Here is a 24,577-nt window from a genome sequence, read left to right on the forward strand (position 1 = left end):
GACTAGACAGACCTTTGTTGGCAAAGTAATGTCTCTGCTTTTGAATATGCTATCTAGGTTGGTCATAATTTTTCTTCCAAGGAGTAAGCATCTTCTAATTACATGGCTGCAGTCACCATCTGCCATGATTTTGGAGCCCCCAAAAATAAAGTCTGACACTATTTCCACTGTTCCCCATTTATTTCCCATGAAGTGATGGGACCAGATGCCATGATCTTAGTTTTCTGAATGTTGAGTTTTAAGCCAACTTTTTGACTCTCCTCTTTCACCTTCATCAAGAGGCTTTTTAGTTCCTCTTCACTTTCTGCCATAAGGGTGGTGTCATCTGCATATCTGGGGTTACTGATATTTCTCCCGGCAATCTTGATTCCAGCTTGTGTTTCTTCCAGCCCAGCGTTTCTCATGATGTACTCTGCATATAAGTTAAATAAGCAGGGTGATAATATACAGCCTTGACATACTCCTTTTCCTATTTGGAACCAGTCTGTTGTTCCATGTCCAGTTCTAACTGTTGCTTCCTGACCTGCATACAGATTTCTCAAGAGGCAGGTCAGATGGTCTGGTATTCCCATCTCTTTCAGAATTTTCCACAGTTTATTGTGATCCACACAGTCAAAGGCTTTGGCATAGTCAATAAAGCAGAAATAGATGCTTTTCTGGAACTCTCTTGCTTTTTCCATGATCCAGCGGATGTTGGCAATTTGATCTCTGGTTCCTCTGCCTTTTCTAAAACCAGCTTGAACATCTGGAAGTTCAAGGTTCACATATTGCTGAAGCCTGGCTTGGACCATTTTGAGCATTACTTGACTAGCGTGTGAGATGAGTGCAATGGTGAGGTAGTTTGAGCATTCTTTGGCATTGCCTTTCTTTAGGATTGGAATGAAAACTGACCTTTTCCAGTCCTGTGGCCACTGCTGAGTTTTCCAAATTTGCTGGCCTATTGAGTGCAGCACTTTCACAGCATCATCTTTCAGGATTTGGAATAGCTCAACTGGAATTCTATCACCTCCACTAGCTTTGTTCGTAGTGATGCTTTCTAAGGCCCACTTGACTTCACATTCCAGGATGTCTGGCTCTAGGTGAGTGATCACACCATCGTGATTATCTGGGTTGTGAAGATCTTTTTTGTACAGTTCTTCTGTATATTCTTGCCACCTCTTCTTAATATCTTCTGCTTCTGTTAGGTCCATACCATTTCTGTCCTTTGTCGAGCCCATCTTTGCATGAAGTGTTCCCTTGGTATCTCTAATTTTCTTGAAGAGATCTCTAGTCTTTCCCATTCTGTTGTTTTCCTCTATTTCTTTGCATTGATCGCTGAAGAAGGCTTTCTTGTCTCTTCTTGCTATTCTTTGGAACTCTGCATTCAGATGCTTATATCTTTCCTTTTCTCCTTTGCTTTTCACTTCTCTTCTTTTCACAGCTATTTGTAAGGCCTCCCCAGATAGCCATTTTGCTTTTTTGCATTTCTTTTCCATGGTGTGATGCTATAAAGAGCAATACTGCATAGGAACCTGAAATGTCAGGTCCATGAATCAAGGCAAATTTGAAGTGGTCAAAACAAGGGATGGCAAGAGTGAACATCAACATTCTAGGAATCAGTGAACTAAAATGGACTGGAATGGGTGAATTTAACTCAGATGACTATTATATCTACTACTGCAGGCAGGAATCTCTTAGAAGAAATGGAGTAGCCATCATGGTCAACAAAAGAGTATGAAATGCGGTACTTGAATGTAATCTCAAAAACGACAGAATGATCTCTGTTCGTTTCCAAGGCAAACCATTCAATATCACAGTAATCCAAGTCTATGCCCCAACCAGTAACACTGAAGAAGCTGAAGTTGAATGGTTCTATGAAGACCTAAGACCTTTTAGATCTAACACCCAAAAAAGATGTCCTTTTCATTATAGGGGACTGGAATGCAAAAGTAGGAAGTCAAGAAACACCTGGAGTAACAGGCAAATTTGGCCTTGGAATACAGAATGAAGCAGGGCAAAGACTAATAAGAGTTTTGCCAAGAAAATGCACTGGTCATAGCAAACACCCTCTTCCAACAACATAAGAGAAGACTCTACACATGAGCATCACCAGATGGTCAACACCAAAATCAGATTGATTATATTCTTTGAAGCCAAAGATAGAGAAGCTCTATATAGTCAACAAAAACAAGACCGGGAGCTGACTGTGGCTCAGATCATGAACTCCTTATTGCCAAATTCAGACTTAAATTGAAGAAAGTAGGGAAAACCACTAGACCATTCAGGTATGACCTAAATCAAATCCCTTATGATTATACAGTGGAAGTGAGAAATAGATTTAAGGGACTAGATCTGATAGATAGAGTGCCTGATGAACTATGGACTGAGGTTCGTGACATTGTACAGGAGGAGACAGGGATCAAGACCATCCGCATGGAAAAAGAACATATGGTATAACATTATGCAAATATATGCCATTTTTAAAATTCTCTTCTTGATGACCTTTTTCCCCCTAATTTTTTGTTTAACCAAAAAAGAGAAAAATCTGCTGAATGTTTTGAAAATGTCTCCTGATAAATGCCCAGGGATTTCTCTAGGACAGCATTTTAAAAATGCAGAGTCCCAGCCCATAGTTGATATGACAGAAATGGTATGGACCTAACAGAAGCAGAAGATATTAAGAAGAGGTGGCAAGAATACACAGAACTATACAAAAAAGATCTTCATGATCCAGATAATCACGGTGGTGTGGTCACTCACCTAGAGCCAGACATCCTGGAATGTGAAGTCAAGTGGGCCTTAGGAAGCATCACTACGAACAAAGCTAGTGGAGGTAATGGAATTCCAGTTGAGCTATTTCAAATTCTAAAAGATGATGCTGTGAAATGCTGTACTCAATATGCCAGCAAATTTGGAAAACTCAGCAGTGGCCACAGAACTGGAAAAGGTCAGTTTTCATTCCAATGCCTAAGAAAGGCAATGCCAAAGAATGCTCAAACTACCGCACAATTGCACTCATCTCGCATGCTAGCAAAGTAATGCTCAAAATTCTCTGAGCCAGGCTTCAACAATACATGAACCGTGAACTTCCAGATGTTCAAGCTGGTTTTAGAAAAGGCAGAGGAACCAGAGATCAAATTGCCAACATCTGCTGGATCATCGAAAAAGCAAGAGAGTTCCAGAAAAACATCTATTTCTGCTTTCTTGACTATGCCAAAGCCTTTGACTGTGTGAAGAAGTGAAGTGAGGTCACTCAGTCATGTCCAACTCTTTGGGACCCCGTGGACTGTAGCCTGCCAGGCTCCTCTGTCCATGGGATTCTCCAGGCAAGAATACTGGAGTGTGTTACCATTTCCTTCTCCAGGGGATCTTCCCGATCCAGGGATCGAACCCAGGTCTCTTGCATTGGAGGCAGACGCTTTAACCTCTGAGCCACCAGGGAAGGCCTTTGACTGTGTAGATGATAAGAATTGTGGAAAATTCTTCAAGAGATGGGAATACCAGACCACCTGACTTGCTTCCTGAGAAATCTATATGCATCTCAGGAAACAACAGTTAGAACTGGACATGGAACAACAGACTGGTTCCAAATCGGGAAAGGAGTATATCAAGGCTGTATATTATCACCCTGCTTATTTAACTTACATGCAGAGTGCATCATAAGAAATGCTGGACTGGATCAAGCACAAGCTGGAATCAAGATTGCCTGGAGAAATATCAGTAACCTCAGATATTCAGATGGCACCACCCTTATGGCAGAAAGTGAAGAGGAACTAAAAAGCCTCTTGATGAAAGTGAAAGAGGAGAGTGAAAAAGTTGGCTTAAAGCTCAACATTCAGAAAACTAAGATCATGGCATCTGGTCCCATCACTTCCTGGAAACAGTGACAGACTTTATTTTCTGGGGCTCCAAAATCACTGCAGATGGTGACTGCAGCCATGATATTAAAAGATGCTTGCTCCTTGGAAGAAAAGTTACAACCAACCTAGACAGCTTATTAAAAACCAGAGACATTACTTTGCCAACAAAGGTCCATCTACTCAAAGATATGATTTTTCCAGTAGTCATGTATGGATGTGAGAGTTGGACTATAAAGAAAGGTGAGCATTGAAGAATTGATGCTTTTGAAGTGTTGTGTTGGAGAGGACTCTTGAGAGTCCCTTGGACAGCAAGGAAATCCAACCAGTCCATGCTAAAGGAAATCAGTCCTGAGCATTCATTGGAAGGACTGATGCTGAAGCTGAAACTTCAATATTTTGGCCACCAGATGCAAAGAACTGATTCATTTGAAAAGATCGTGATGCTGGGAAAGATTCAAGGCAGGAGGAGAAGGGGACGACAGAGGATGAGATGGTTGGATGGCATCACTGACTCAATGGACATGAGTTTGAGTGAACTCTGGGAGTTTGTGATGGACAGGGAGGCCTGGCGTGCTGCAGTCCATGGGATTGCAAAGAATCGGACACGACTGAGCAAGTGAACTGAACTGAACCCATTAGTGATAGTGAAATTAATATAGTGAGCACAGTAGAAAATATTAGAAAATATTTTAGCAGAACAATGCTTACTAAAATATTATTGTAATAGGCATTGTTCTGTTAAAAGATGTTTCATTTGGGTACCAGATAAGGGCATGTGGCCTTTTTCACTGAGCATAATATCTTTAAACACCTATCCATATGGTCACTTGTGTCAATAGATCCTTCCTACTTATTGTTGAGTGTTTGTTGTTGGTCAGTTGCTAAGTTGTGTCTGACTCTTTGCAAAACTGTAAACTGCAGGACACCAGGCTTCCTTATCTTTCACTATCTCCTGGAGTTTGCTCAGATTCATGTCCATTGAGTTGGTGATGCTATCTAACCATCTCATCCTTTGCTGCCGCCTTCTCCTTTTGCCGTCAACCTTTCCCACTCAGCTTCCCTCATGTCTCAGTTGGTGAAGAATCCGCCTGCAATGCAAGAGACCCTGGTTCAGTTTCTGGGTTGGGAAGATCCACTGGAGAAGCAATAGGCTACCCACTCCAGTATTCTTGGGCTTCCCTTGTGGCTCAGCTGGTAAAGAATCCGCCTGCAATGTGGGAGACCTGGGTTTCATCCCTGGGTTGGGCAGATCCCCTGGAGAAGGGAAAGGCTACCCACTCCAGTATTCTGGGCCTGGAGAATTCCATGGACTGTATTGTCCATGGGGTCACAAAGAGTTGGACACGACTGAGTGACTCACTCACTTTTCCCAGCATTGGGGCCTTTTCCATTGAGTCTCTTCACATCAGGTGACCAAAGTATTGGAGCTTCATCATCAGTCCTTCCAATGATATTCTAGGTTGGTTTCCTTTAGGATTGACTGAGTGTTTTACAAATTATTGAGTGTATTCTGCTATTAATCCACTCACCTGATGAAGGACATTTAGGATGTTTGCTTGTTATACATGAAGTGTCTATGAACATTTATGAGGGTTTTTTAGGGGGGAACATAAATTTCATTTCTATAGAGTGGGATTGCTAGGTCATGTGGCAAGTGTATGTTCAAGTTCATAAAACTACCAAGCTTTTTTCCCCAGTGACTGTTCCGTCTTCCATTGCCCCACTCTCAGCTGTGTGTAAGGATTCCAGTTGGTCCACATCTTCTCCAGAACTTGATATAGTCAGGGTTTTGCATTTTTTGTTGTTATTTTGTTATATTGTGTTATCTCATTTGGGTATTAATTTGTATTTTCCTAGTGGATACTGATGTTGAACAGTTTTCCCCTTGCTTATTTGCCATTTATTCCTCTTCTTTGATAAAATTTCCATTCAAAAATTCTGTAACACAATTATCCTTCAACTAAAAAATAAATTTTAAAAAGTTTCTGTTTGGGTATTGTTGCCCATTTTGTAACAGGATGTTTTTTACTGTTAAATTTAAGAGCTCTGCATATATTCTGGATACAGTTCTTTTATGTGAACTACAAATATTTAAATATTTCTTGTTTCAGTGGATTTCCTTTTCATTTTTTAGACCTGCCTTTGACAGAGCATAAGCTTTTAATTTAAATGAAGTCTAATGTATCCTTTTTTTAATTTTATGGATCATGCTTTTGATATTTCCAAGAACTCATTGCCTAACCCCAAGGTCAAAGATATTTTCTCATGTTTTCTTCAAAAGTTTTATAGTCTCTTGTTTTGTATTAGGTCTGTGAACCTTTATGAATTTTTATATATGATATGATATATGGGACAAAGTTCATATTTTTTGATGTAAATGTCGAATTGTACCAGCATAGTTTGTTAAAAGGACTCTTATTCCTCTTTATATCTTTGTCAGAAGTCAATTGCTTATATCTGTCTAGGTCCATTTTCCTTATTCTGTCCCATTGATCTGTTTTTCTGTCCTTTCACTACCAGATTCTTTTGATTACTTAGTTTTATAGTAGGTTGCCGGGGTCCAGCCCCGGTGGATCCAGGGAATTCGAAGCGGGGACGGCGTCGGCGAACTGGATACAGTAGCTTTAATTAAATATTAATTAGAGATATAAAGAGTAATAGAATAAGGATAGCTCAGCAGGAAAATTCAGTGGAGAAAAGAGGCTGAATAACTTGGTTTACATGGAAAGCTAATAAAATTCCAAGGCAAGGAATTTACATCACCTACGTAGGCCGCATGCGTCCTCCTGTTCTCCCGAAGGAGAGGAGACACTAAGGCCTCCCCGGTCAGATCTCAGAAGCCCAGGCATAATTAGTAGGCTTGACGAGCCTCCATTCTCCAGATGGAAATTCAGCCAGAAGGTGAGAGAAAGAACGACATGGGGAGACCAAGTTTCGGTGAACAAGGCCCGCACTTTATTTTGCAAAGTTTTTATACCTTAAGTTGTGCATACAGTATAATGGGGGAAGGGGTAGAGTCAGCAGTAAGCCAGGCTTTCTTCCTGCAAACTTGTCATATGCAAAAGTTCAGGTGATTTACATCATCTTCTGGCCAAGAGGCCTGTTAACATTGTATGATCCTTTCTTCAGAAAATTTATTTTTCTCTAAAGGTGATTATTCTAAAGTCAGGCACCACCCTCCGAAAGCATTAGATAAAGTTGCATTCCTATAGGGCCAAGGTGTGGTGGGCTGTAACAAGAAAAGAATTAACTCAGGGGTCCAAGGTTACAAACATTAAAGCTACTACTTACATTCCTATACACCAATTATATTAATCAATACACTCCCAGGGACACAGTAGGTAAGGGATATGGAAACTTAGCAGCAAACATTGGCCCAACAAGTGAAAAACCCTTCACCAATACAATTTCTAATCAATCTTTTAACTGCTCAAAGGAATCTGTATTTAGACAGCTTAGAACATCTCTTGCCTCTCACGGTTGGGAGGCTGTGAACAATCACATGTGGCCAGAAGAACCTGAAGGGCAGGCTAGAGAACTTCCAAAGGAGTTTGTAGGTTGAAACACTCTTGTCACGCCCAGAAACTTTATTAACTGGAGCTGTAAGTTAACTCTTTTTCAGAGAGAGGTGGTGGGGGACAGCCCCTGTAAAGTCAGAGGTGTAGGTGAGAGCACAAGCAGTAAAGTAGGCAGACTCTGGTTTTGGGGGTAGATGCTCGAGAATTTCCAGGGGGACTCCTGAGGCTCGATCCCCCCTTTGCGTATGCCGAGCTTCCTTCCTCCTGACCTTTGCCATGGGCGGAGTTCCTCACGCTGGCTCCCGGCAGTAGGTCTTAAAATTGAATGAGTACTGCAAATTTATTCTTTCTAAAAATTGTTTTGTATATTCTATTCCCTTTGCAGTTTCGTATTGATTTTAGATTGTTTGTATCTATAACAAATCCTTTCAGAATTTTGATTGGGATTGTATTTAATCATAACTAATGTTTTGAATATTGATATCTTTATTATGTTGAGTGTTCCAGTCCACAAACACAGTATTTCTCCCTTGATGTAGATTTTTTATTTCTTTCATAAGTATTTTATAGTTTTTAACATGTACTTTCTGTACCTATGTATTTATAAATTTATTCCTAAGTATTTTATTTTTCAAAGCAGTTGTTAATAGTATTTTATTTTTAATCCTAATATATATTCACTGCTAGTATATAGAAATAAAATTTATTTTTGTTTGTTTACTTTATGTCCTGTAACCTTGCTGAATTCATTGGCTCTAGGAATTTTTTTTTTTTCTTGGTAGATTCCTTGGTATTTTCTACATAAACAAACATGTCATCTGCAAATAGGGACATTTTAATATGTTCCTTTCATATCTGTATGTTTTTTTAATTTCCTTTATTGCCCTAAGTAAAACTTCTAGCACCATATTGAATGAATGTTGAGTACAAACTTGGATCAAGGCATCTATATCCTGAGGAATATTGGTTTATAGTTAGCTTTTTTTTTTTTTTTTTTACTGTTTTTTGTCTGGTTTTGGTATCAAAGGAATACTAGCTTCATGAAATCAATTGGGAAGCATTTCCTCCTCTTCTGTAAGAGGTTTTCTGGAATTCTGGAAGAGATTATGTAGAATCGGTGCTAATTTTTCATTAAATATTTGGTAAAGTTCTCTTGTGAAATCTCTGGATCTGAATTTTTTTTCCAAGGTTTTTAATAGTACAGGTTCAATTTCTTAATAGTCACAGGGCTATTTAGATTATTTCTTTCATATTGGGTGTATTGTAATTTGTTTTTAAGTCCATTAGTCCATTTCATGTAACTTGTCAAATTTACATGTATGTGGTTAGTTGTTCAAAGACAACCTTTTGAAACCTACAGGATTTTGTAGTGACATTTCCTGTTTCATTCCTATTCTGTCTTCTCTTTCTTCCTATTTTCAGTTGTGCTAGAGGTTTTTTCAACTGTATTCTCAAAGAACCAGCTCTTTGTTTCTTGGTTTTCTCTGTTACTATTTTGTTTTAGACTTCTTTATTTCTGCCCTTTATGATTTCATTCCTTCTGCTTGCTCTGGGCTTATTTTTGGTCTTTTTTTTTTTATAAGTTGTTGCACTAGAGGTTACTCATTTGAAAATGTTTCTCTTTTCTGATGTATGATTTTAGTGCTATAAAATTTCCTCCCAGCACTGCTTTGGCTGTGTCTGCCATTTTGATACATTACATTTTCATTTTTATTCAGTTCGTTAGTTTTTTTCCTTTGAGACTTTCTCTGTTCCAGGACTTATTTAGAAGCATTCTGTTTAGTGTCTGAGTGTTTGGACATTTTCTTCTTATCCTTCTGTTAGTGATAGGAGAATATACTGTATATGATTTCAGTTCTTTCAGGCTCATAATGTTATCAACCCAGATGTTGTGTATCTTGGTCTATGTACTGGAAAAGAATATTCTGCTGATGTTGGTTGGAGTGTTCTTCTATAAATGTCAAATTCTTTTGTGGCGGTTGTGGTTTAGTCTCTAAGTTGTGTCCGACTCTTGTGACCTATGGACTGTAGCCTGCCAGACTCCTCTGTCCATGGGATTTTCCAGGCAAGTATACTGGAGTAAAAGAAAAGTGAAAGTCGCTCAGTCGTGTCTGACTCTTTGTGACCCTGTGGACTATACAGTCCATGGAATTCTCCAGGCCAGAATACTGGAGTGGGTAGCCTTTCCCTCCTCTCCAACCCAGGGATTGAACCCAGGTCTCCTGCTTTGCAGGCAGGAGCCACAAGGGAAGCCCAAGAATACTGGAGTGGGTAGCCTATCCCTTCTCTAGCAGATCTTCCAGACCCAGGAATCAAACCAGGGTCTCCTGCATTCCAGGCGGATTCTTTACCAACTGAGGTATCAGGGAAGCCCATACCGGGGTGGTTTGCCATCTCCTTCTCCAGGGGATCTTCCTGACCCAGGGATCGAACCTGGGTCTCCTGCACTACAGACAGATTCTTGACTGACTGAGCTACCAGGGAAGCCCCTGGAATTCTGTTCATATATACTCTTGCTGATTTTTTTTCTAGCTGGTCTGTCAGTTGTTGAGAGAAGAAATACTGACATCTCTGCATTTGTACTTTCCTTCTCGTATTTTGCGGCTTTGTAGTTTGGTGCATACACATTCAAGATGCTGTGTCGTCTTGTGGATTGATGCTTTTATCACTATATTCTCCTCTATATTTCTGGTCATTTTCTTTATTCTGAGTCTACTTTATCTGCTCTTAATACTGCCACTTTTGCGTTCTTTTGATCAATGCTTGCATGATATCTTTTCCTGTCCTTTTACCTTCAGCCTACCCATATCATATTTGAAGTGAGATTCTTGTGGCCCACATGATTTCTTTCAATCCACTCTTGTCACTCTGTATCTTAATCGGCATATTTATTAGGCTATTTGCATTTAATATGATTATGAATATGTTAAGGCTTAAGCCTGCCATTTAATTTTTTGTATTATGTCTGTTCTTTTTTTTTTAATTGCTTTGTATTCTTTTTCTTTCTTTTCTGTGGGTTAGTTTATATTTTGATTTTTTTTGAGTATGCCTCTTTGTACTTGGCTCCAGGAAGATTTGCATTTTCCTCTGATGCTGAGACAGGGATTGCTAACAGGTTGGGACACTCCAGCCAGCATCTAGGTTCTTTTCCCGGAAGTGTTAACCTCTGGTTTCAGCCCCACTTTCTGGGGGGGGAGGTACATCATACTAGTGGCCAGATCTCGGTGGTGACATTTGCATTTGTCATCAGGACTCAACGCTTTCTCTGTCTTTGCTGTTGATCAATCTCTGCCACGTTTGCTTGTTTGGGGGAGACCAAAGGGAATGGGTAGGGGAACCTACTTAATTCTATCAATTGAAAAAAATACCTGGAGGCAGAAAAAGGTGTGTTTGTTGTGCTTCATCTAGGTTTCCACACAGTAGCGGGAGACCCCTCAGAGCCTAAGTTTTTGCTGGAAATGCTGGTTACTTGATGTTCCTTGTCAATCTGCCTACATTTTCTCTTGTTGGAAATCATTGCTGTTGATGCAAGCTAGTATATCCAGGATGGAGAGACAACAAGGTCCTGCTGTGTAGCACAGGAAACTGTGTTTAATATCCTGTAATAAACCACAAATGGAGAAGAATATGAAAGAATGTGCATAGATGTATAGCTGAATCACTCGATAAGTGGAGAGGGTGGGGAGTAATTATGAGACCATATTCCTGCTTTTGGTTTTTTAACTGATATGTGTCTCCATTTTCCCTTTAGGGCCGAGAAGACAGAAGTTCTGAGTGAAGACCTTCTTCAGGTAAGGTTGTCACTGGACCATAACTCATAGATGTCAAAGACATCTTCCCTTTTACAGCCGAGCCCTTCCCGATGTTGTTCAGACTCTCCACTGCTCCTCCCCCAGTCCATTTAGAGATGCAGCTTTTTCTCTTTACAATGGCACCCTGCATGGTGCACAGCAGCCTCAGTGGGACTTTTCAGGAGACATGGGAAGGCATTTCACCACACGGTTAGCAAAGTGTCCCCGAGTCTGTGATCCCCTCCTTTTCTCTCCCGCATTGGATGTTGTCTCTGCAGAAACAGGGGTCAGTCTTGTCCCTGGATTATCCAGACCCATGATCCCACTTCTGACCTCACCTCACCCGGGGGCCCTGCCCCCTGCTCTGTCCGCAGGTAGAGAAGCGGCTGGAGCTGGTGAAGCAGGTCTCCCACAGCACACACAAGAAACTCACGGCATGTCTGCAGGGCCAGCAAGGGGCCGAGGCTGACAAGCGCTCCGTAAGTGCCCTCTCGGCCCCAGGGGAGGTGGAATTTGCCTGCTGACCGCCCGGCCAGTGTTTGAGACTTGTAGCCCTGCCTGAAGCACCTCCACCCTCACTAAGATGTGGTCCCCATCCTTGTCCTCCCCAGACTGGGGCAGCCCCCGAGGAGAGCAGGACGGGCTTAGATCCCACTGCTAAGGAGGCTGCCACCTTTCCCTTACCCCTGCTGCTCATCTACAGATTCCATTTGCCTCCATAGTATCTTAAGATCACATGGGAAAAAAAATTACACTGTGGTTTTGGGGGTTACAAGGGACATATAAAGGCTCTTTTGAAGACCGTTTTTGCTGCAATGATGCAGTAAACATAACGTGATGCATAACAGGGCTCCAGGGTCTCTGTCTAGAACCTGCACTAGTGCTGAAGGCATTGCATCATGCAGCTCCACTGGACAGTCCTTGAGGGGGATGATCCTGAAGGCTTACTTCCCTCTTGACCCCCACCTCCCTCAAATTCAGCAGAGATGAACAGATATTCTTCCTTTTTTCAAAAAAAAAATCTTACTAATATTAGTTTATTTTTTGTTTGTCTGCTGTGCTCAGTCGCTCCTTGAGACCCCATGGACTGTCACCTGCCAGGCTCCTCTGTCCATGGGGTTTCCCAGGCAAGAATACTGGGTTGCCATTTCCTACTCCAGGGGATCTTCCCAACCCAGGAATCTAACCTGCATCTCCTGCATCTCCTGCATTGGCAGACAGATTCTTTACCACTGAGCCACCTGGGAAGCCCCCTGAAAAGATATTCTCAAGTGTTCACTTGGCTTTGTTCCAGGGGAGAGGCAGTCTAGGGGGTTTCTTTCCCCCTTGAGTTGATGATCAATGTGTCTGGTGTCTGTCTGATTTTCTCTGACCAGGAGTTCTTGTTGACGTCACTTCCTGGTGGTCGCCCTGAGCCCCCCAACTCTGTTGGCCTCGCCTCTCTTGGCTATCCTGACTCGTCCTCTGAGCTCACACTGCAAGACCAGATCACTTTGCTCGCTCCATCGATCATTCCGTTTTCTCCTCCCAACCCTGGTTTCTTCTTTCTTAACTTTCCCAGTAGGAACTACTGATGTGTGGTGGAAAGAAAATGTTTACTGCTTTGTAGTGTCTGTGGAAGTAATTCGATGTGTATTGGGGATTTCGGCAAGGGAAGCCTGACACTCGTCCCTCTTGTCAACCGCTGGTCTGTTCTCTGTGTCCACAAATCTGCTTTTGTTTCCTAAGTGGGTTCGTTTGTGTCCTCTTTTAGATTCCACATTTAAGTGATAGCATATGGTATTGTCTCCCCCTGTCTGACTTCACTTAAGTGATAAACTCTAGGTCCATCCATGGTGCTGCACGTGTTGTTATTTTCCTCTTTTATGGCTGATGGTATTCCTTTGTATATATGAACCACATCCTGATCCATCATCTGTTGATGGGCCTTTAGATTGCTTCCACGTCCTGGCTACTGCGACTAGCCAGGCCAGCAACATCTTAATGTTTGATTCTCAGCTCAGATGCCACCTTCTTGGTGCAGCTTCTCTCACCATCTGATGTGTTTGCTCCCTCCCCAGTCACACCCCCCAGTTCCATGTTCTTCTTAGCACATGTTGTTCTCTAAAATCGCTGTGCTTCTTCATCTTCTCCCGTGTCCGTTCCCAGTCCTGGTATGTGAGCTCCATGGGAGCAGGGATCTTATCTTCCCATCACGGCTGCATCCTTAATGCCTCTAATGGGGCCTGCCACGTGAAGGCAGCGCTAAAAATAGATGTGTCACGACTGGATAGCCCGTGAGTATTTTAGGCACAGGAGTTGCCCAACGCATCGCGCCAATTTAAATCTTTCCTATTCTTTTCTTTTAAAATCTTTATTTAATTTGTTACAGTATTGCTTCTGTATTATGTTTTGGTTTTTTGGCTCCAAGGCATGTGGGATCTTAGTTCCCTGATCAAGGATCAAACCTACACGCCCTTCATTGGAAGGCGGATTCTTAACCACTGGACCACCACGGAAGTCCCAAATCTTTGCTGTTCTTTACAGAAGCAATTTAGGTTGATGGTTCTGAGTTTAAGGGCTGGGATATGACTCTCTGAGCTTGAAGCCCAGCTCTGCTGTTTCCAGATTTTGCCTGACAGAGAACAAGTCAGTTACCTCTATAAGCCTTGGTTTCTTCACTTGGAAAATGGTAGTAACAGTGAATCCCTACTTAGTAGGGTTGTTTGAGAATTCTGTGAGATCATTCATGTAAATGCTTAGCACGGTACTTGACCTAAGTACATAGTAAAGAAACAGAAGCTGCTGTTATTGTGGCCCCGTCATTGGTCCAGAATCACCTGAGAACTGCTGAGCCCCAGGGAACAAGTGTGCCTGGATTAGAGGGTAGTAGACAGAGGTTCTCAGAGATGGGGCTGTGTGTGAGCGCGTGTGTATGTTTGGGAAGCAGAGTGGATATTAGAATGAAACTTTTTGTCTCTGAGTCATCCTACAAACTGTGCTGCTTCTGCCCAAGATAATTTTGGAAAAAACAATCATCTCAGACAAGTCAGATCAACTGCTTTTGCAAACCCTGGAACATTCTGTGTCCCCGTCTTTAACTCTTAAGCATCTCTCGGCACTCCAGAATCAGGAGGAAGTGTATTCTAATAGCTTCCCTTTGACCTGGAAAGCCACTGGTCAGGGTGAAGCTTGCTAAGATCTCTTTACCTGGGCTCTAATGGTCCCTGGTGGCTCAGACGGTAAAGATTCCAGCTACAGTGTGGGGGACAGAAGAGAGGCAGATTCGATCCCTGGGTCGGGAAGATCCCCTGGAGAAAGGATTGACAGCCCGCTCCAGTATTCTTGCCTGGAGAATTCCATGGACAGAGGAACCTGGTGGGCTACAGTCCATGGAGTCACAAAGAGTTGGACACAGCTGAGCGACTAACACAGTAGTCCCTGGAATGCTAGTGGTTCTTTCAGCCTGGATCTTTGTCAGCCAGAGAATGGTGGCTTTTCTAGACATGTGGGCAGTTGGATCCTTCAAAGTCTCCATATGCTTCTAAGTTAGGTGGGGGTGAGCAGAGGGTGGGGAAGAGAGCAAGTAATATCTCAGGAGCAGGTAGGCATTGGGATAAATTAATCAGCACGGTGCCCTGTGTCTACCGAGCCCTCAGCTTTTCCTTTTGTCTTAGAAAATTTCTTTAGGAATAAAGAAATAATTTGGAGTCTGTTGTGAGTTGGTAGTCCATTCACTTCTTCTATTCACCTGCCTTTGATTGTAGATTATTACTGTCTCGTTTTTGACATGAAGGTATAACCCGTTTCTTCCTTTCTTTTTTTCCTTTGGTAGCTTCCTTTTAATTTCTTGATTCTTTTCTTCTCTTAGTTTCTGGACTCTTACAGCATCTACACAAGCAAAAACTCACTAATTGAGGTTTTACCCCTTCAACACCAATGCCCTTGAAATCCACATGCCCACAAGGCCTTCAGTGTCTCCTCCACAGCAAATCCTTTCTTAGGAGCATCACTTGGTCCACAGGCACAGACCCTGTCTTGTGACCATTACACCATCAGTACAGGACTTGTTTAAATGTTGTCATCATTCAGTGATCTGTGTAGCCATTAAAAAAAAAAAAAAAAACAACCAGCATGAGGCAGTTCTCTCTACGTCTTGATAGGAAATGACATGAACGATATCTCTATGTGAAAAGGAAAACGAAGTGTAGGGTTGGATATATCGTGTGCTGACAGTGTGAGGGGGAAAATGTGTCCATTAAACACAGACACACTCACATACATAATTGGATCTGCTTAGAATACTTATGGAAGGAGACACAGGAAACTGATCACTGCCATGATTCTGGGGACAGGAACCAAGTGGCTGAGGGTTAAGGATGGTCTGCTTTTCTTTCTTTTTTTAACCATTTTAGACGTTTCTCTACAACATGCCTTAAGTAACTCCTTTTGAACGGTGAGGGTGGGAGCAGATTCTCTCGGAAGATACTGTTCCTGTGCCTTTAATTAAATCTCTGGAAACCTGGACCTAATAGCTTTGTAGGACAGCTAGAAAGTGGTGTTTAAGTTTGGATGTATGATTTCTTGGTTGCCTGGTCTCACTGTTACCCAGAAGAATGTCTCATTTTATGAAATGGTGGGGTAGCAGGATTATTCCTCGAGTGAAAGGCGTGTAACCAGGAAGTGGTACCTGGGTAGGTAGGCACCCCATTCACGGAAGTTAGACGTCCTCTCTGAGGGGAGGGAGGGGACTGTGACTTGGACCCACCCAGGGTGTCCTGGGTTTTCCTGGGCTGGAGAGCAATAATCTCTCAGGTGTCCTGGTCTCTCTTCCTCTGGGAGCCCCAGGAACTCCATCCCATTCTTGGGGTTGACCTGTCTCCTGCGATTTTTCCCTGGAGATACCTGGAGCCTGCCGCTCTCCTGGGGATGTTCAAACCAGATTCCTAATAATCCACCTTCATCTTGGTTCCTCTCTCATGTCATCCAGTTTCGTGTTTCAGGATTGAGTTATTTTAAACAGATCATTTTGTTTTTAAACAAGCCCCCAGTGGTCCCCAGGTCCCCTAGAATCCAACTCCTACCTCTGGCTAATGAGGACCTGTGCAGTCTAGCCTCCACCTCCTCCCTGACTGCTCCCCCTTCTCTCACTGAGCTCCAGTCGTGCTGGTCTCCTGGGGATGGATGCTGAGCTGGCCCGGTATCCTACCTCCAGACCTTTGCACCTGCCATTCCTCTGCCTGGAATGTTCTGTCCCATCTGGAGGCTTGGCTGACTTTGTCTCCCTTCAGGGTGCTTCCTAAAGGTACCCTCTCTGGGGGGAGGGTCTTTTCTCATCACTGCTCCCTCACCACAGCTGCCCACGCTGCCTGTTGTCCTGCTTTCTGTTGCCCGCACGGCACTTCCAGCTCTTGAAACGGTCTCCTTCATAGTGTCTGTGTTTAGTATTTGTCTCCCTGCCCTGGGATGTAAGGTCCCTGAAAGCAGCGTCTGGTCTGTCATCACAGCTGCGGTACCCAGGTAGGTGGGCACCCCGTTCACTCTGGGGAGGAGGTGAGTGACAGCTGAGGGCCTCTGGGTCCTGAGGTAAATAAAGGCTGTGGGTTGGGAGGGGGTCTGTGTGGTGGTGTAGACCGGAAGACCTAAGGAGATCCCGTTGTTCTCACTTTGTTGTTCTCAGCGTGTGCTGGATGGTGTAGGCTCAGGAAGAACAGGGCTTGTCCACACTTAGTAAGGAGGATGTATCATTCTGTGATCATAGATTGTTCTGCCTTTCTGCCTCCCTCCTTCTCTCTCTCCCTCACTTCCCACATAACATAAAACTTGCCATTTTAACTATTTTGAGGAGTACAATTCAGTGACATTTAGTGCAGGGACAGTATTGTGCAGCTACCACCATAATCTACTTCCAGAACAGTTCCGTCTCCCCAAAAGGAAACCCCATACTCATCAATTAATCCCCCTCCCCCGCAGTTCAGTTCAGTGGCTCAGTTGTGTCCGACTCTTTGCAGCTCCATGGACTGCAGCACGCCAGGCCTCCCTGTCCATCACCGACTCCCAGAGTTTACTCAAACTCATGTCCATTGAGTCGGTGATGCCATCCAACCATCTCATCCTCCGTTGTCCCCTTCTTCTCCTGCCTTCAATCTCTGCCAGTATCAGGAGAGTCAGTTCTTCAAACAAGTCAGTTCTTCACATCAGGTAGCCAATGTATTGGAGTTTCCCCCTCATCTCTTAACCACAAATCTAGCTCCCGTCCCCATGGATTTGTTTATTCTGGAGATCTTATATAAGTAGATCATACATCATGTGCCCGTTTTCTCTGGCGACGCCTTCAGGGTTCATCCACATTGTAGCCTGTGTCAGGACTTCATTCTCTTTTTACGGCTGTGTAGTAGTTCCTTTGCGTGGATGGACTGCGTTGCGTTTCTTTACTCACCCGTTGATGGACATTGGTGCTGTTTCTACCTTTTGGCTATTGTGCATTGGGCCGCTCTTCACATCATGCATGTTTTTATTCAGCCATCTGTTTCAGAGTATTTTGGGTACATCCCCAAGAGTGGAATTGCCGGGCCATATGGTAATTTTGTTTAACTTATTGAAATACTGCCAAACTTTTCCCCAGTGCTGGACCGTTTTACATCTCTTCTGGCAAAGCGTGAAGGTTCCAATTTCTCCACATTCTCACCAATATTTATTTTATGTACCCACAAATATATATTATTAATATTATGATAGCCATCCTAGTGGGGGTGAGGTGGTATCTCTATTGCAGATTTCATTTGGTTTCCTTAATGACTAATGATGTTCAGCATCTTTTCACGTGCTTATTGGCCATTTTATATCTTCTTTGGAGTCTGCCTTATATTGATGATTACTTTGTTTGCATTATAATTCTAGGTGAACATTTTCTCTCTTTCTTGACCATAAGCTGCCTTGTTTATAAATTAGGGCTAATGTACTTCTTAAGAAAGAGTTTGATTTCTAATTAAAGCATGGTTCAAGTCTTTAGCGTAATTTTGAAATCTCTTTTTTTCCGTGTTGCTATCCTACTAGATTTTAAAATGCAGCATGTAAACCTTAGCCTTATTTTCCAAATTAGCAAATTTTGTTTTAATTTTCTGAATTTTGATATGTCTGAGTCTAACCCACCTTTGTATCCTCTGAATTTTTAGGTTTTATACATATTTTAAAGTCAATTTGTTTCTTAGCTAACAGGGTATCTAGGCAAGTATTTGACTTCTCACTATTTTCATATAAGTGGGTAACTGTTGAAGTCATTTTCATTACCACATTCTTTTTTCCTTTTCAGAAAAAATTGCCTTTGACAACACTGGCTCAGTGTCTGATGGAAGGGTCAGCTATCCTGGGAGATGACACACTTCTTGGGTAAGGAGATACCACGCATGGGTTCGTGCCAAATCTGGGAAAGTCCCCGTCCTTAAAGAGGGGATGAGCACATCTCAGCAAGGCGCTGAGGACCCTGAAGCCTGGCTGGGGACTGGATGGGGAAGAAGGAGCGGTGGCCAGTGAGAAATGGAGCCCCCAGGCCCTGGAGTCACAGTGTCTGGGCAGGAGGCAGCTCCCAAGGGGAGAAACTAATGTAAAACTGTAGGGACTTCCCTGGTGGTCCAGTGGTTAGGACTCCGTGCTTCCACTGCAGGGGGCGTAGGTTTGATCCCCAGTTGGGGAACCAAGAGCCCACATGCCATGAAGTGTGGTCAAAAAAAAAAAAAAATTGGTTGAAGGGCACTAAAATCCCTCGGGTCCCAGCAGAAGCAAATATGAAATCTCTCCGTGTCAGATGTCAGAACTTATAGGATTCCCAGAAGAACAACCCTTGCTGATTTTGAGCTCACAGTAAAAACAAATTAAAAATAGAAGCATCATGAGAGAGGGTCAGCAGGCACAGCTGATGGGAGAATTGGACCCTAAGGGCTAAAAATACTAGGATGGCATGAAAGGAAATGGACAGTAATTACATTTAAAGTGAAATTTAAAAATTTAATAAACACAAACAAATTCTTGACAAGAAAAAAATCAATACAAGGGGAAAAAAGAAGAGGCAGAATCAAAGAAAACCAAATAGAACTTTTAAAAATTCAAATTATATTTATTATATTTTAAAAACTTGAGAGAAACCGGAAGTTGCACACAGATATGGAAACTGGTGACCTTGAAAACATATCTGGAGTCACCCCAAGAATGACCAGAATAAAGTACAGTTCCTTTGGGTTTTCCTGTAAGAGCTTCCAGAAGCTCCTGAATGAAAGTCTTGGCTGACCAATAGAAGCACTAAGGATACAGGCAACATTAAGTGGAGAAACTCAAGTGGCGGGTTATAAATATAGAGCATTAATGTGTAGTAGCTGCTCCTGAAGAAGAAAATAGAAGGGTGAGTTTCTGGTTGAATTTTCCTTTTCTATATTTGAAGAAAAGCATGAGTCTTCAGATTTAAGGAGCACAAAAAGTCCTGACAGAGATCCACAAAAAGAAATCCATCACTGGACACACCATTGTAAAACTGCTACACACCATTGACACAAAAGAGAGATTTAAAGTCGAGCAGAGAAAGCTTGTAGTTGTTCAGTCACCAAGTGTGTATACAAGGGCACTTAGACTGATAACTGACTATTTATGAGCCAACATAAATGCCAGGAAATAAGGGAGGAATATCTTCAAGTAGTGAGTGGAAAATGTGAGAAATCTAGATTCAGTGATGTACTGAACTGTCATTCAAGAAGAAGGGGACGGGACTTCCCTGCTGGCCCAGTGGTTAAGAATCCTCCTCGTAATGCAGGGAACAGTGAGTCCCACCCCTGGCTGGGGATCTGAGATCCCACATGGCTTGGGCGAGCAAAGCCCACGTGTTGCAGCTACTGAGCCAGCGTGCACCACAACTAAGACCTGACAGCCAAAGAAGCAAATATTTTTTAAAAATCTTAAGGAATAAGAGGAAAATAGGGTATCTTCAGGCACAGATATAGAGGAATTACTATTTGCATGTTCTCACTGAGAAACTAGTTAAGGTTGTGTGTGGTAGATTATGTCCAGAAAAAAAGAATGAAATGCAAATAGCAAGAAAGCATTAAAAAAAAAAAGTATGCTGGGAAAGATTGAGGGCAGGAGGAGAAGGGGGCGACAGAGGATAAGATGATTGGATGGCATCACCGACTCGATGGACATGGGTTTGAACAAATTGCTGGAGGTAGCGAGGGACAGGGAAGCCTGGAGTGCTGCAGTCCGTGGGGTTGCAAAGAGTCAGACACGACTTAGTGACTGAACAACAAACAGCAAAGTGAATGTGCTGGAGAGGATGAAGAAATTCTTTTTCCCTCTTCCCATCTTAGGCTCTTCCATGAGCCCTACAAATAAAATGACAGAGGACAGATGAATAAGAGAAAAAGCATACGTGTTTGATTGTCATACACGTGGGAGAACTCAATGATGAGTAACTCAAAGGGGTGACTTGAACTTGGGCCTATGTAGTATTTTTAACAAAAGAGCAGTGATTTTTAGAGATGGGACAAGACAAAGAAAAAGAAATGTTAGTCTCTAGGGCAGCAGATTGTGGGAAGGTAAATATATGGGGAACTAGTAGAAGATAAGAGTTAGTAAAATTCGTAATGTGGAGTCCGCTGGGGCCGTCTCTGGGCTGATAAGGGTCTGAAATTGTTTCTGGTGATTAGCATCTGGTAGAGATGGGAGGGGGACCCCTTTACAGATTCATATCCTGCTTTTAGGACTTCCCTCATAGCTCAGTTGGTAAAGAATCTGCCTGCAGTGCAGGAGACCCCGGTTTGATTCCTGGGTCGGGAAGATCCACTGGAGAAGGGATAGGCTACCCACTCTGGTATTCTTGGACTTCCCTTGTGGCTCAGCTGGTAAAGAATCTGCCTGCAGTGGGGGAGACCTGGGTTCGATCCCTGGATTGGGAAAATCCTCTGGAGAAGGGAAAGGCTACCCATTCCAGTATTTTGGCCTGGAGAATTCCATGGACTGTATAGTCCATGGGGTAACAGAGTTGGACTCGACTGAGTGACTTTCACTTTCACTTTAGGCAAACGGAAAGAGGAGAGAGCTTCTTCTTTTTTTTCTTTTAAATATTTATTTGGCCTCACCAGGTCTTGGTTGCAGCACACAGGATCTTTCGTTGCAGCATACAGGATCTTAGTTCCCCAACCAGGGATCGAACCCCGGCCCCCTGCATTGGAAGGCGAAGTCTCAACCACTGGACTGCCCCAGGGAAGCCCCTCTATATTTCTCTTAATTCCCCACAGACCCCCTTTTAGCCAAGACACATAGTAGGTACTCAGCATCCTTTAGAAAGTGGACAGTTTGAGAAACGAAACTGCATGGAGCAAGTTTTTCTCAAGAGTGTTTACCTGGCTGGCAGGTGGCAGCATTAGGATGTGGGTCACATCTTTCTCGGAGAAGGCACTGGTGACCCACTCCAGTACTCTTGCCTGGAAAATCCCATGGACGGAGGAGCCTGGTAGGCTGCAGTCCATGTGGTCGCGAAGGGTCGGATGCAACTGAGTGACTTCACTTGCACTTTTCACTTTCATGCACTGGAGAAGGAAATGGCAACCCACTCCAATGTTCTTGCCTGGAGAATCCCAGGGACAGGGGAGCCTGGTGGGCTGCCGTCTATGGGGTTGCACAGAGTCGGACACGACTGACGTGACTTAGCAGTAGCACATCTTTCTATGCAGAGTACTCAGGACAGTTTTCCTCCCCTTCTGTTGCAGGAAGATGCTGAAACTCTGTGGTGAGACAGAGGACAAGCTGGCTCAGGAGCTGATTCATTTCGAACTGCAGGTTGAGAGGGATGTGATCGAGCCGCTGTTCTTGCTGGCCGAGGTCAGAAGTGGGAGCGAGACTGGACCCATGTGATTGGGGTGGGCAGAGTGGTGGTCCCTAGGGTCCTTTGGCTCCAGCCTCAGGGTTGTTTCTGCCTCTCACCCACTCTGTGACACAGTGTCTCACCAGGGATCGTTACTACCCAACTGCAGGGGCTTCCCCAGCGTGGGAGCCCTTTGAGCTGAATGCTGCCCCCTTCTCCTACCCATGCCATCCTTGAGGGTGGAACTGCAAGACTGGTGGCATCACTTCATCCTCCACAGGGTCTCCGCCCCATCCTCCTCCCTGCCCTCCGCCCATCTCCGGTCTTCAGTGAAATGACAGTGGAATCTCAAATAGGACACAAATGAACCTGTGAAAGAGAAACAGACTCCCAGACATAGAGAGCAGACGTGGTTGCCAAGGGGGAGGGGACATGGGAGGGATGGATTGGGAGTTTGGGATTAGCACACAAGCGAGTCTATATAGGATGGATAAACAACAAGGTCCTTCTCTATAGTACAGAGAGCTAAATCCAGTCTCCTGTGATAAACCGTAATGGACAAGAATATTTTAAAAAGTGTGTATATATATATATATATGTGTGTGTGTGTGTTCTTGTGTATGTAAGTGAATCACTTTGCTGTTTAGCAGTAATTAACACAACATTGTAAATCAACTGTACTTCAATTAAAAAAAGTTTAAAAATGAGCAGCAGCCCCTATTCATAAGCCTCTGTCCTTGGACATGGGGGCTTATGTCCGAGAGACTCTGTGCAACCCCCTCGCTGTCTCTGTTTAGACGGGGCCCTTCTCTGTCTACTTTAAAGGACACTGAAGCAAACTGTCTTTTTGAGAAGAAGCCTTAATGTGTAGGTGGCAACTTTGCCAGCTTCAACCAAGTGAAATTGTATCAAGTAAGAGATAAAGTGGTCAGGGGATGTTCTTTGCTGTGAACCCTGGCCCTCTTTGCATCCCCTTTCACTGGTCTTACCAACCTCCCCGGTGCTGGGGATGGTTCCGGTCTACACTGCTTGGCGACTGCTAACCACCTGTGGCTGCTGAGCTCTTGAAATGTGTGTCGTGCAGCCAGGTGGTGCTAGTGGTGAAGAACCCCGCCTGCCAGTGCAGGAGAAATAGGCTCAGATTCGCTCCCTGGGAAGGTGGGAGGGTAAATTAGGAGCTTGGGATAGATGCACACACTGTGCTATGTATAAAATAGACAACCAACAAAGACCTCCTGTCTAGCACAAAGAACTATACTCAATATCATAATAACCTATAATGGGACAAACCTATTATACAGCAAAGTGATTCCGTTTTATACATATATATCTCTTTTTTTTTTCAAGTTCGTCTATAATGGAGATGAACTTGAAAAAATATATATATAATTGAATCACTTTGCTGTACACCTGAAACACTGGAAATTCAACTATATTTCAATCTTTAAAATTATTTAAAAAATTTGTCACTGGACTTCAAATCAACTGTGTTTTCCTTGTTTGTTTCCTCTACCCACAGGTAGAAATCCCAAATATCCAAAAACAGAGGAAACACTTAGCCAAGCTGGTGCTGGACATGGACTCTTCACGAACGAGGTATGGTGGGTTTTCTTTGCTTCCATTTCTGCTGCTTTGAAGAGCAGTGGTCCTAGTTGGAAGGCAGTGGCTTGTGTGTGTGTGTGTGTGTGTGGTGTGTGTTCATCCACTGAGTGTTTCTTCTACTATGAGCTGGGTGCTGAAGTATAGGGGCCTTGCTCTTAGAGAGGCTGTGGCCTGATTTGGGAGTTGGACGCTGGACAAGAGAACACACACACAAGGCCATTTCAGCAGCCGTAAGTCCTTTCAGGAAGACACCACAGTGTAAGTTTGGAAGTGGCTCTGCAGAAGCAGGCCATGGCATAAATAGTGAAACAGAGAAGACTTTTTTTTTTTTTTTTTTTGAGAAGATGACACTTGATCTGATAAGAAGGAAGCAGCTACGCAGAGATACTTTGCAGAGCTGTCCATGACACTGGGAACAGCAAAGGCCCTGTGGGTGGAAATAAGGGTGACGTATTCAGGAAACAGAATGAAGGCGGGCATGGTGGGGGTGGAAGGGAAAAAGGGAGGGTGACAGGAGCAGAGATCACAGAGGAGGGTGGGTGATGTGCCTGTAATAAGAGGAGATTTTCTGGGAATTCCATGGTTGTCCGGTGTTAGGACTTGGTGCTTTCAGTGCCAGGACTCCATCCCTAGGTGGGAAACTAAGATCCTGCAAGCCACATGGCTCAGCCAAAAAAAAGAAACGAAAGAGGACAATTTCTGAATCTGAGGACTTGGTCACCTTTTCCTGCTTCCAATGGTGTAGATTTCTGTTCTGTAGTCCCACATTGGGGAGTCACATAAGAAATTAGAAGACGCTTGCTCCTTGGAAGAAAAGCTGTGACAAACCTAGATAGCATATTAAAAAGTAGCGACATGACTTTGCTGACAAAGGTCTGTCTAGTCAAAGCTATGGTTTTTCCAGTAGTCAAGTGTGGATGTGAGAGTTGGACCATAAAGAAGGCTGAGCACTGAAGAATTGATTCTTTTGACCTGTGGTGTTGGAGAAGACTCTTGAGAGTC

At 43.3% G+C, this 24,577-nt stretch overlaps 1 protein-coding gene across 6 annotated transcripts in view; it reads left to right on the forward strand.

Moving 5' to 3' along the window:
• ARHGAP44 (Rho GTPase activating protein 44) overlaps positions 1-24,577 on the forward strand; it is a 119,036-nt gene that overhangs the window by 60,313 nt on the left and 34,146 nt on the right. For all 6 annotated transcript variants that reach the window (XM_070389527.1, XM_070389529.1, XM_070389525.1 and 3 more), the window contains 5 exons: positions 11,109-11,148; positions 11,523-11,627; positions 18,440-18,516; positions 21,879-21,990; positions 23,493-23,569. In XM_070389527.1, the coding sequence (XP_070245628.1) occupies positions 11,109-11,148; positions 11,523-11,627; positions 18,440-18,516; positions 21,879-21,990; positions 23,493-23,569 (411 nt within the window). The remainder of the gene's footprint in view (positions 1-11,108; positions 11,149-11,522; positions 11,628-18,439; positions 18,517-21,878; positions 21,991-23,492; positions 23,570-24,577) is intronic.

This window comes from Bos mutus, chromosome 19 (assembly GCF_027580195.1).
Source record: "Bos mutus isolate GX-2022 chromosome 19, NWIPB_WYAK_1.1, whole genome shotgun sequence".
In the NCBI taxonomy this organism is placed as follows: domain Eukaryota; kingdom Metazoa; phylum Chordata; class Mammalia; order Artiodactyla; family Bovidae; genus Bos; species Bos mutus.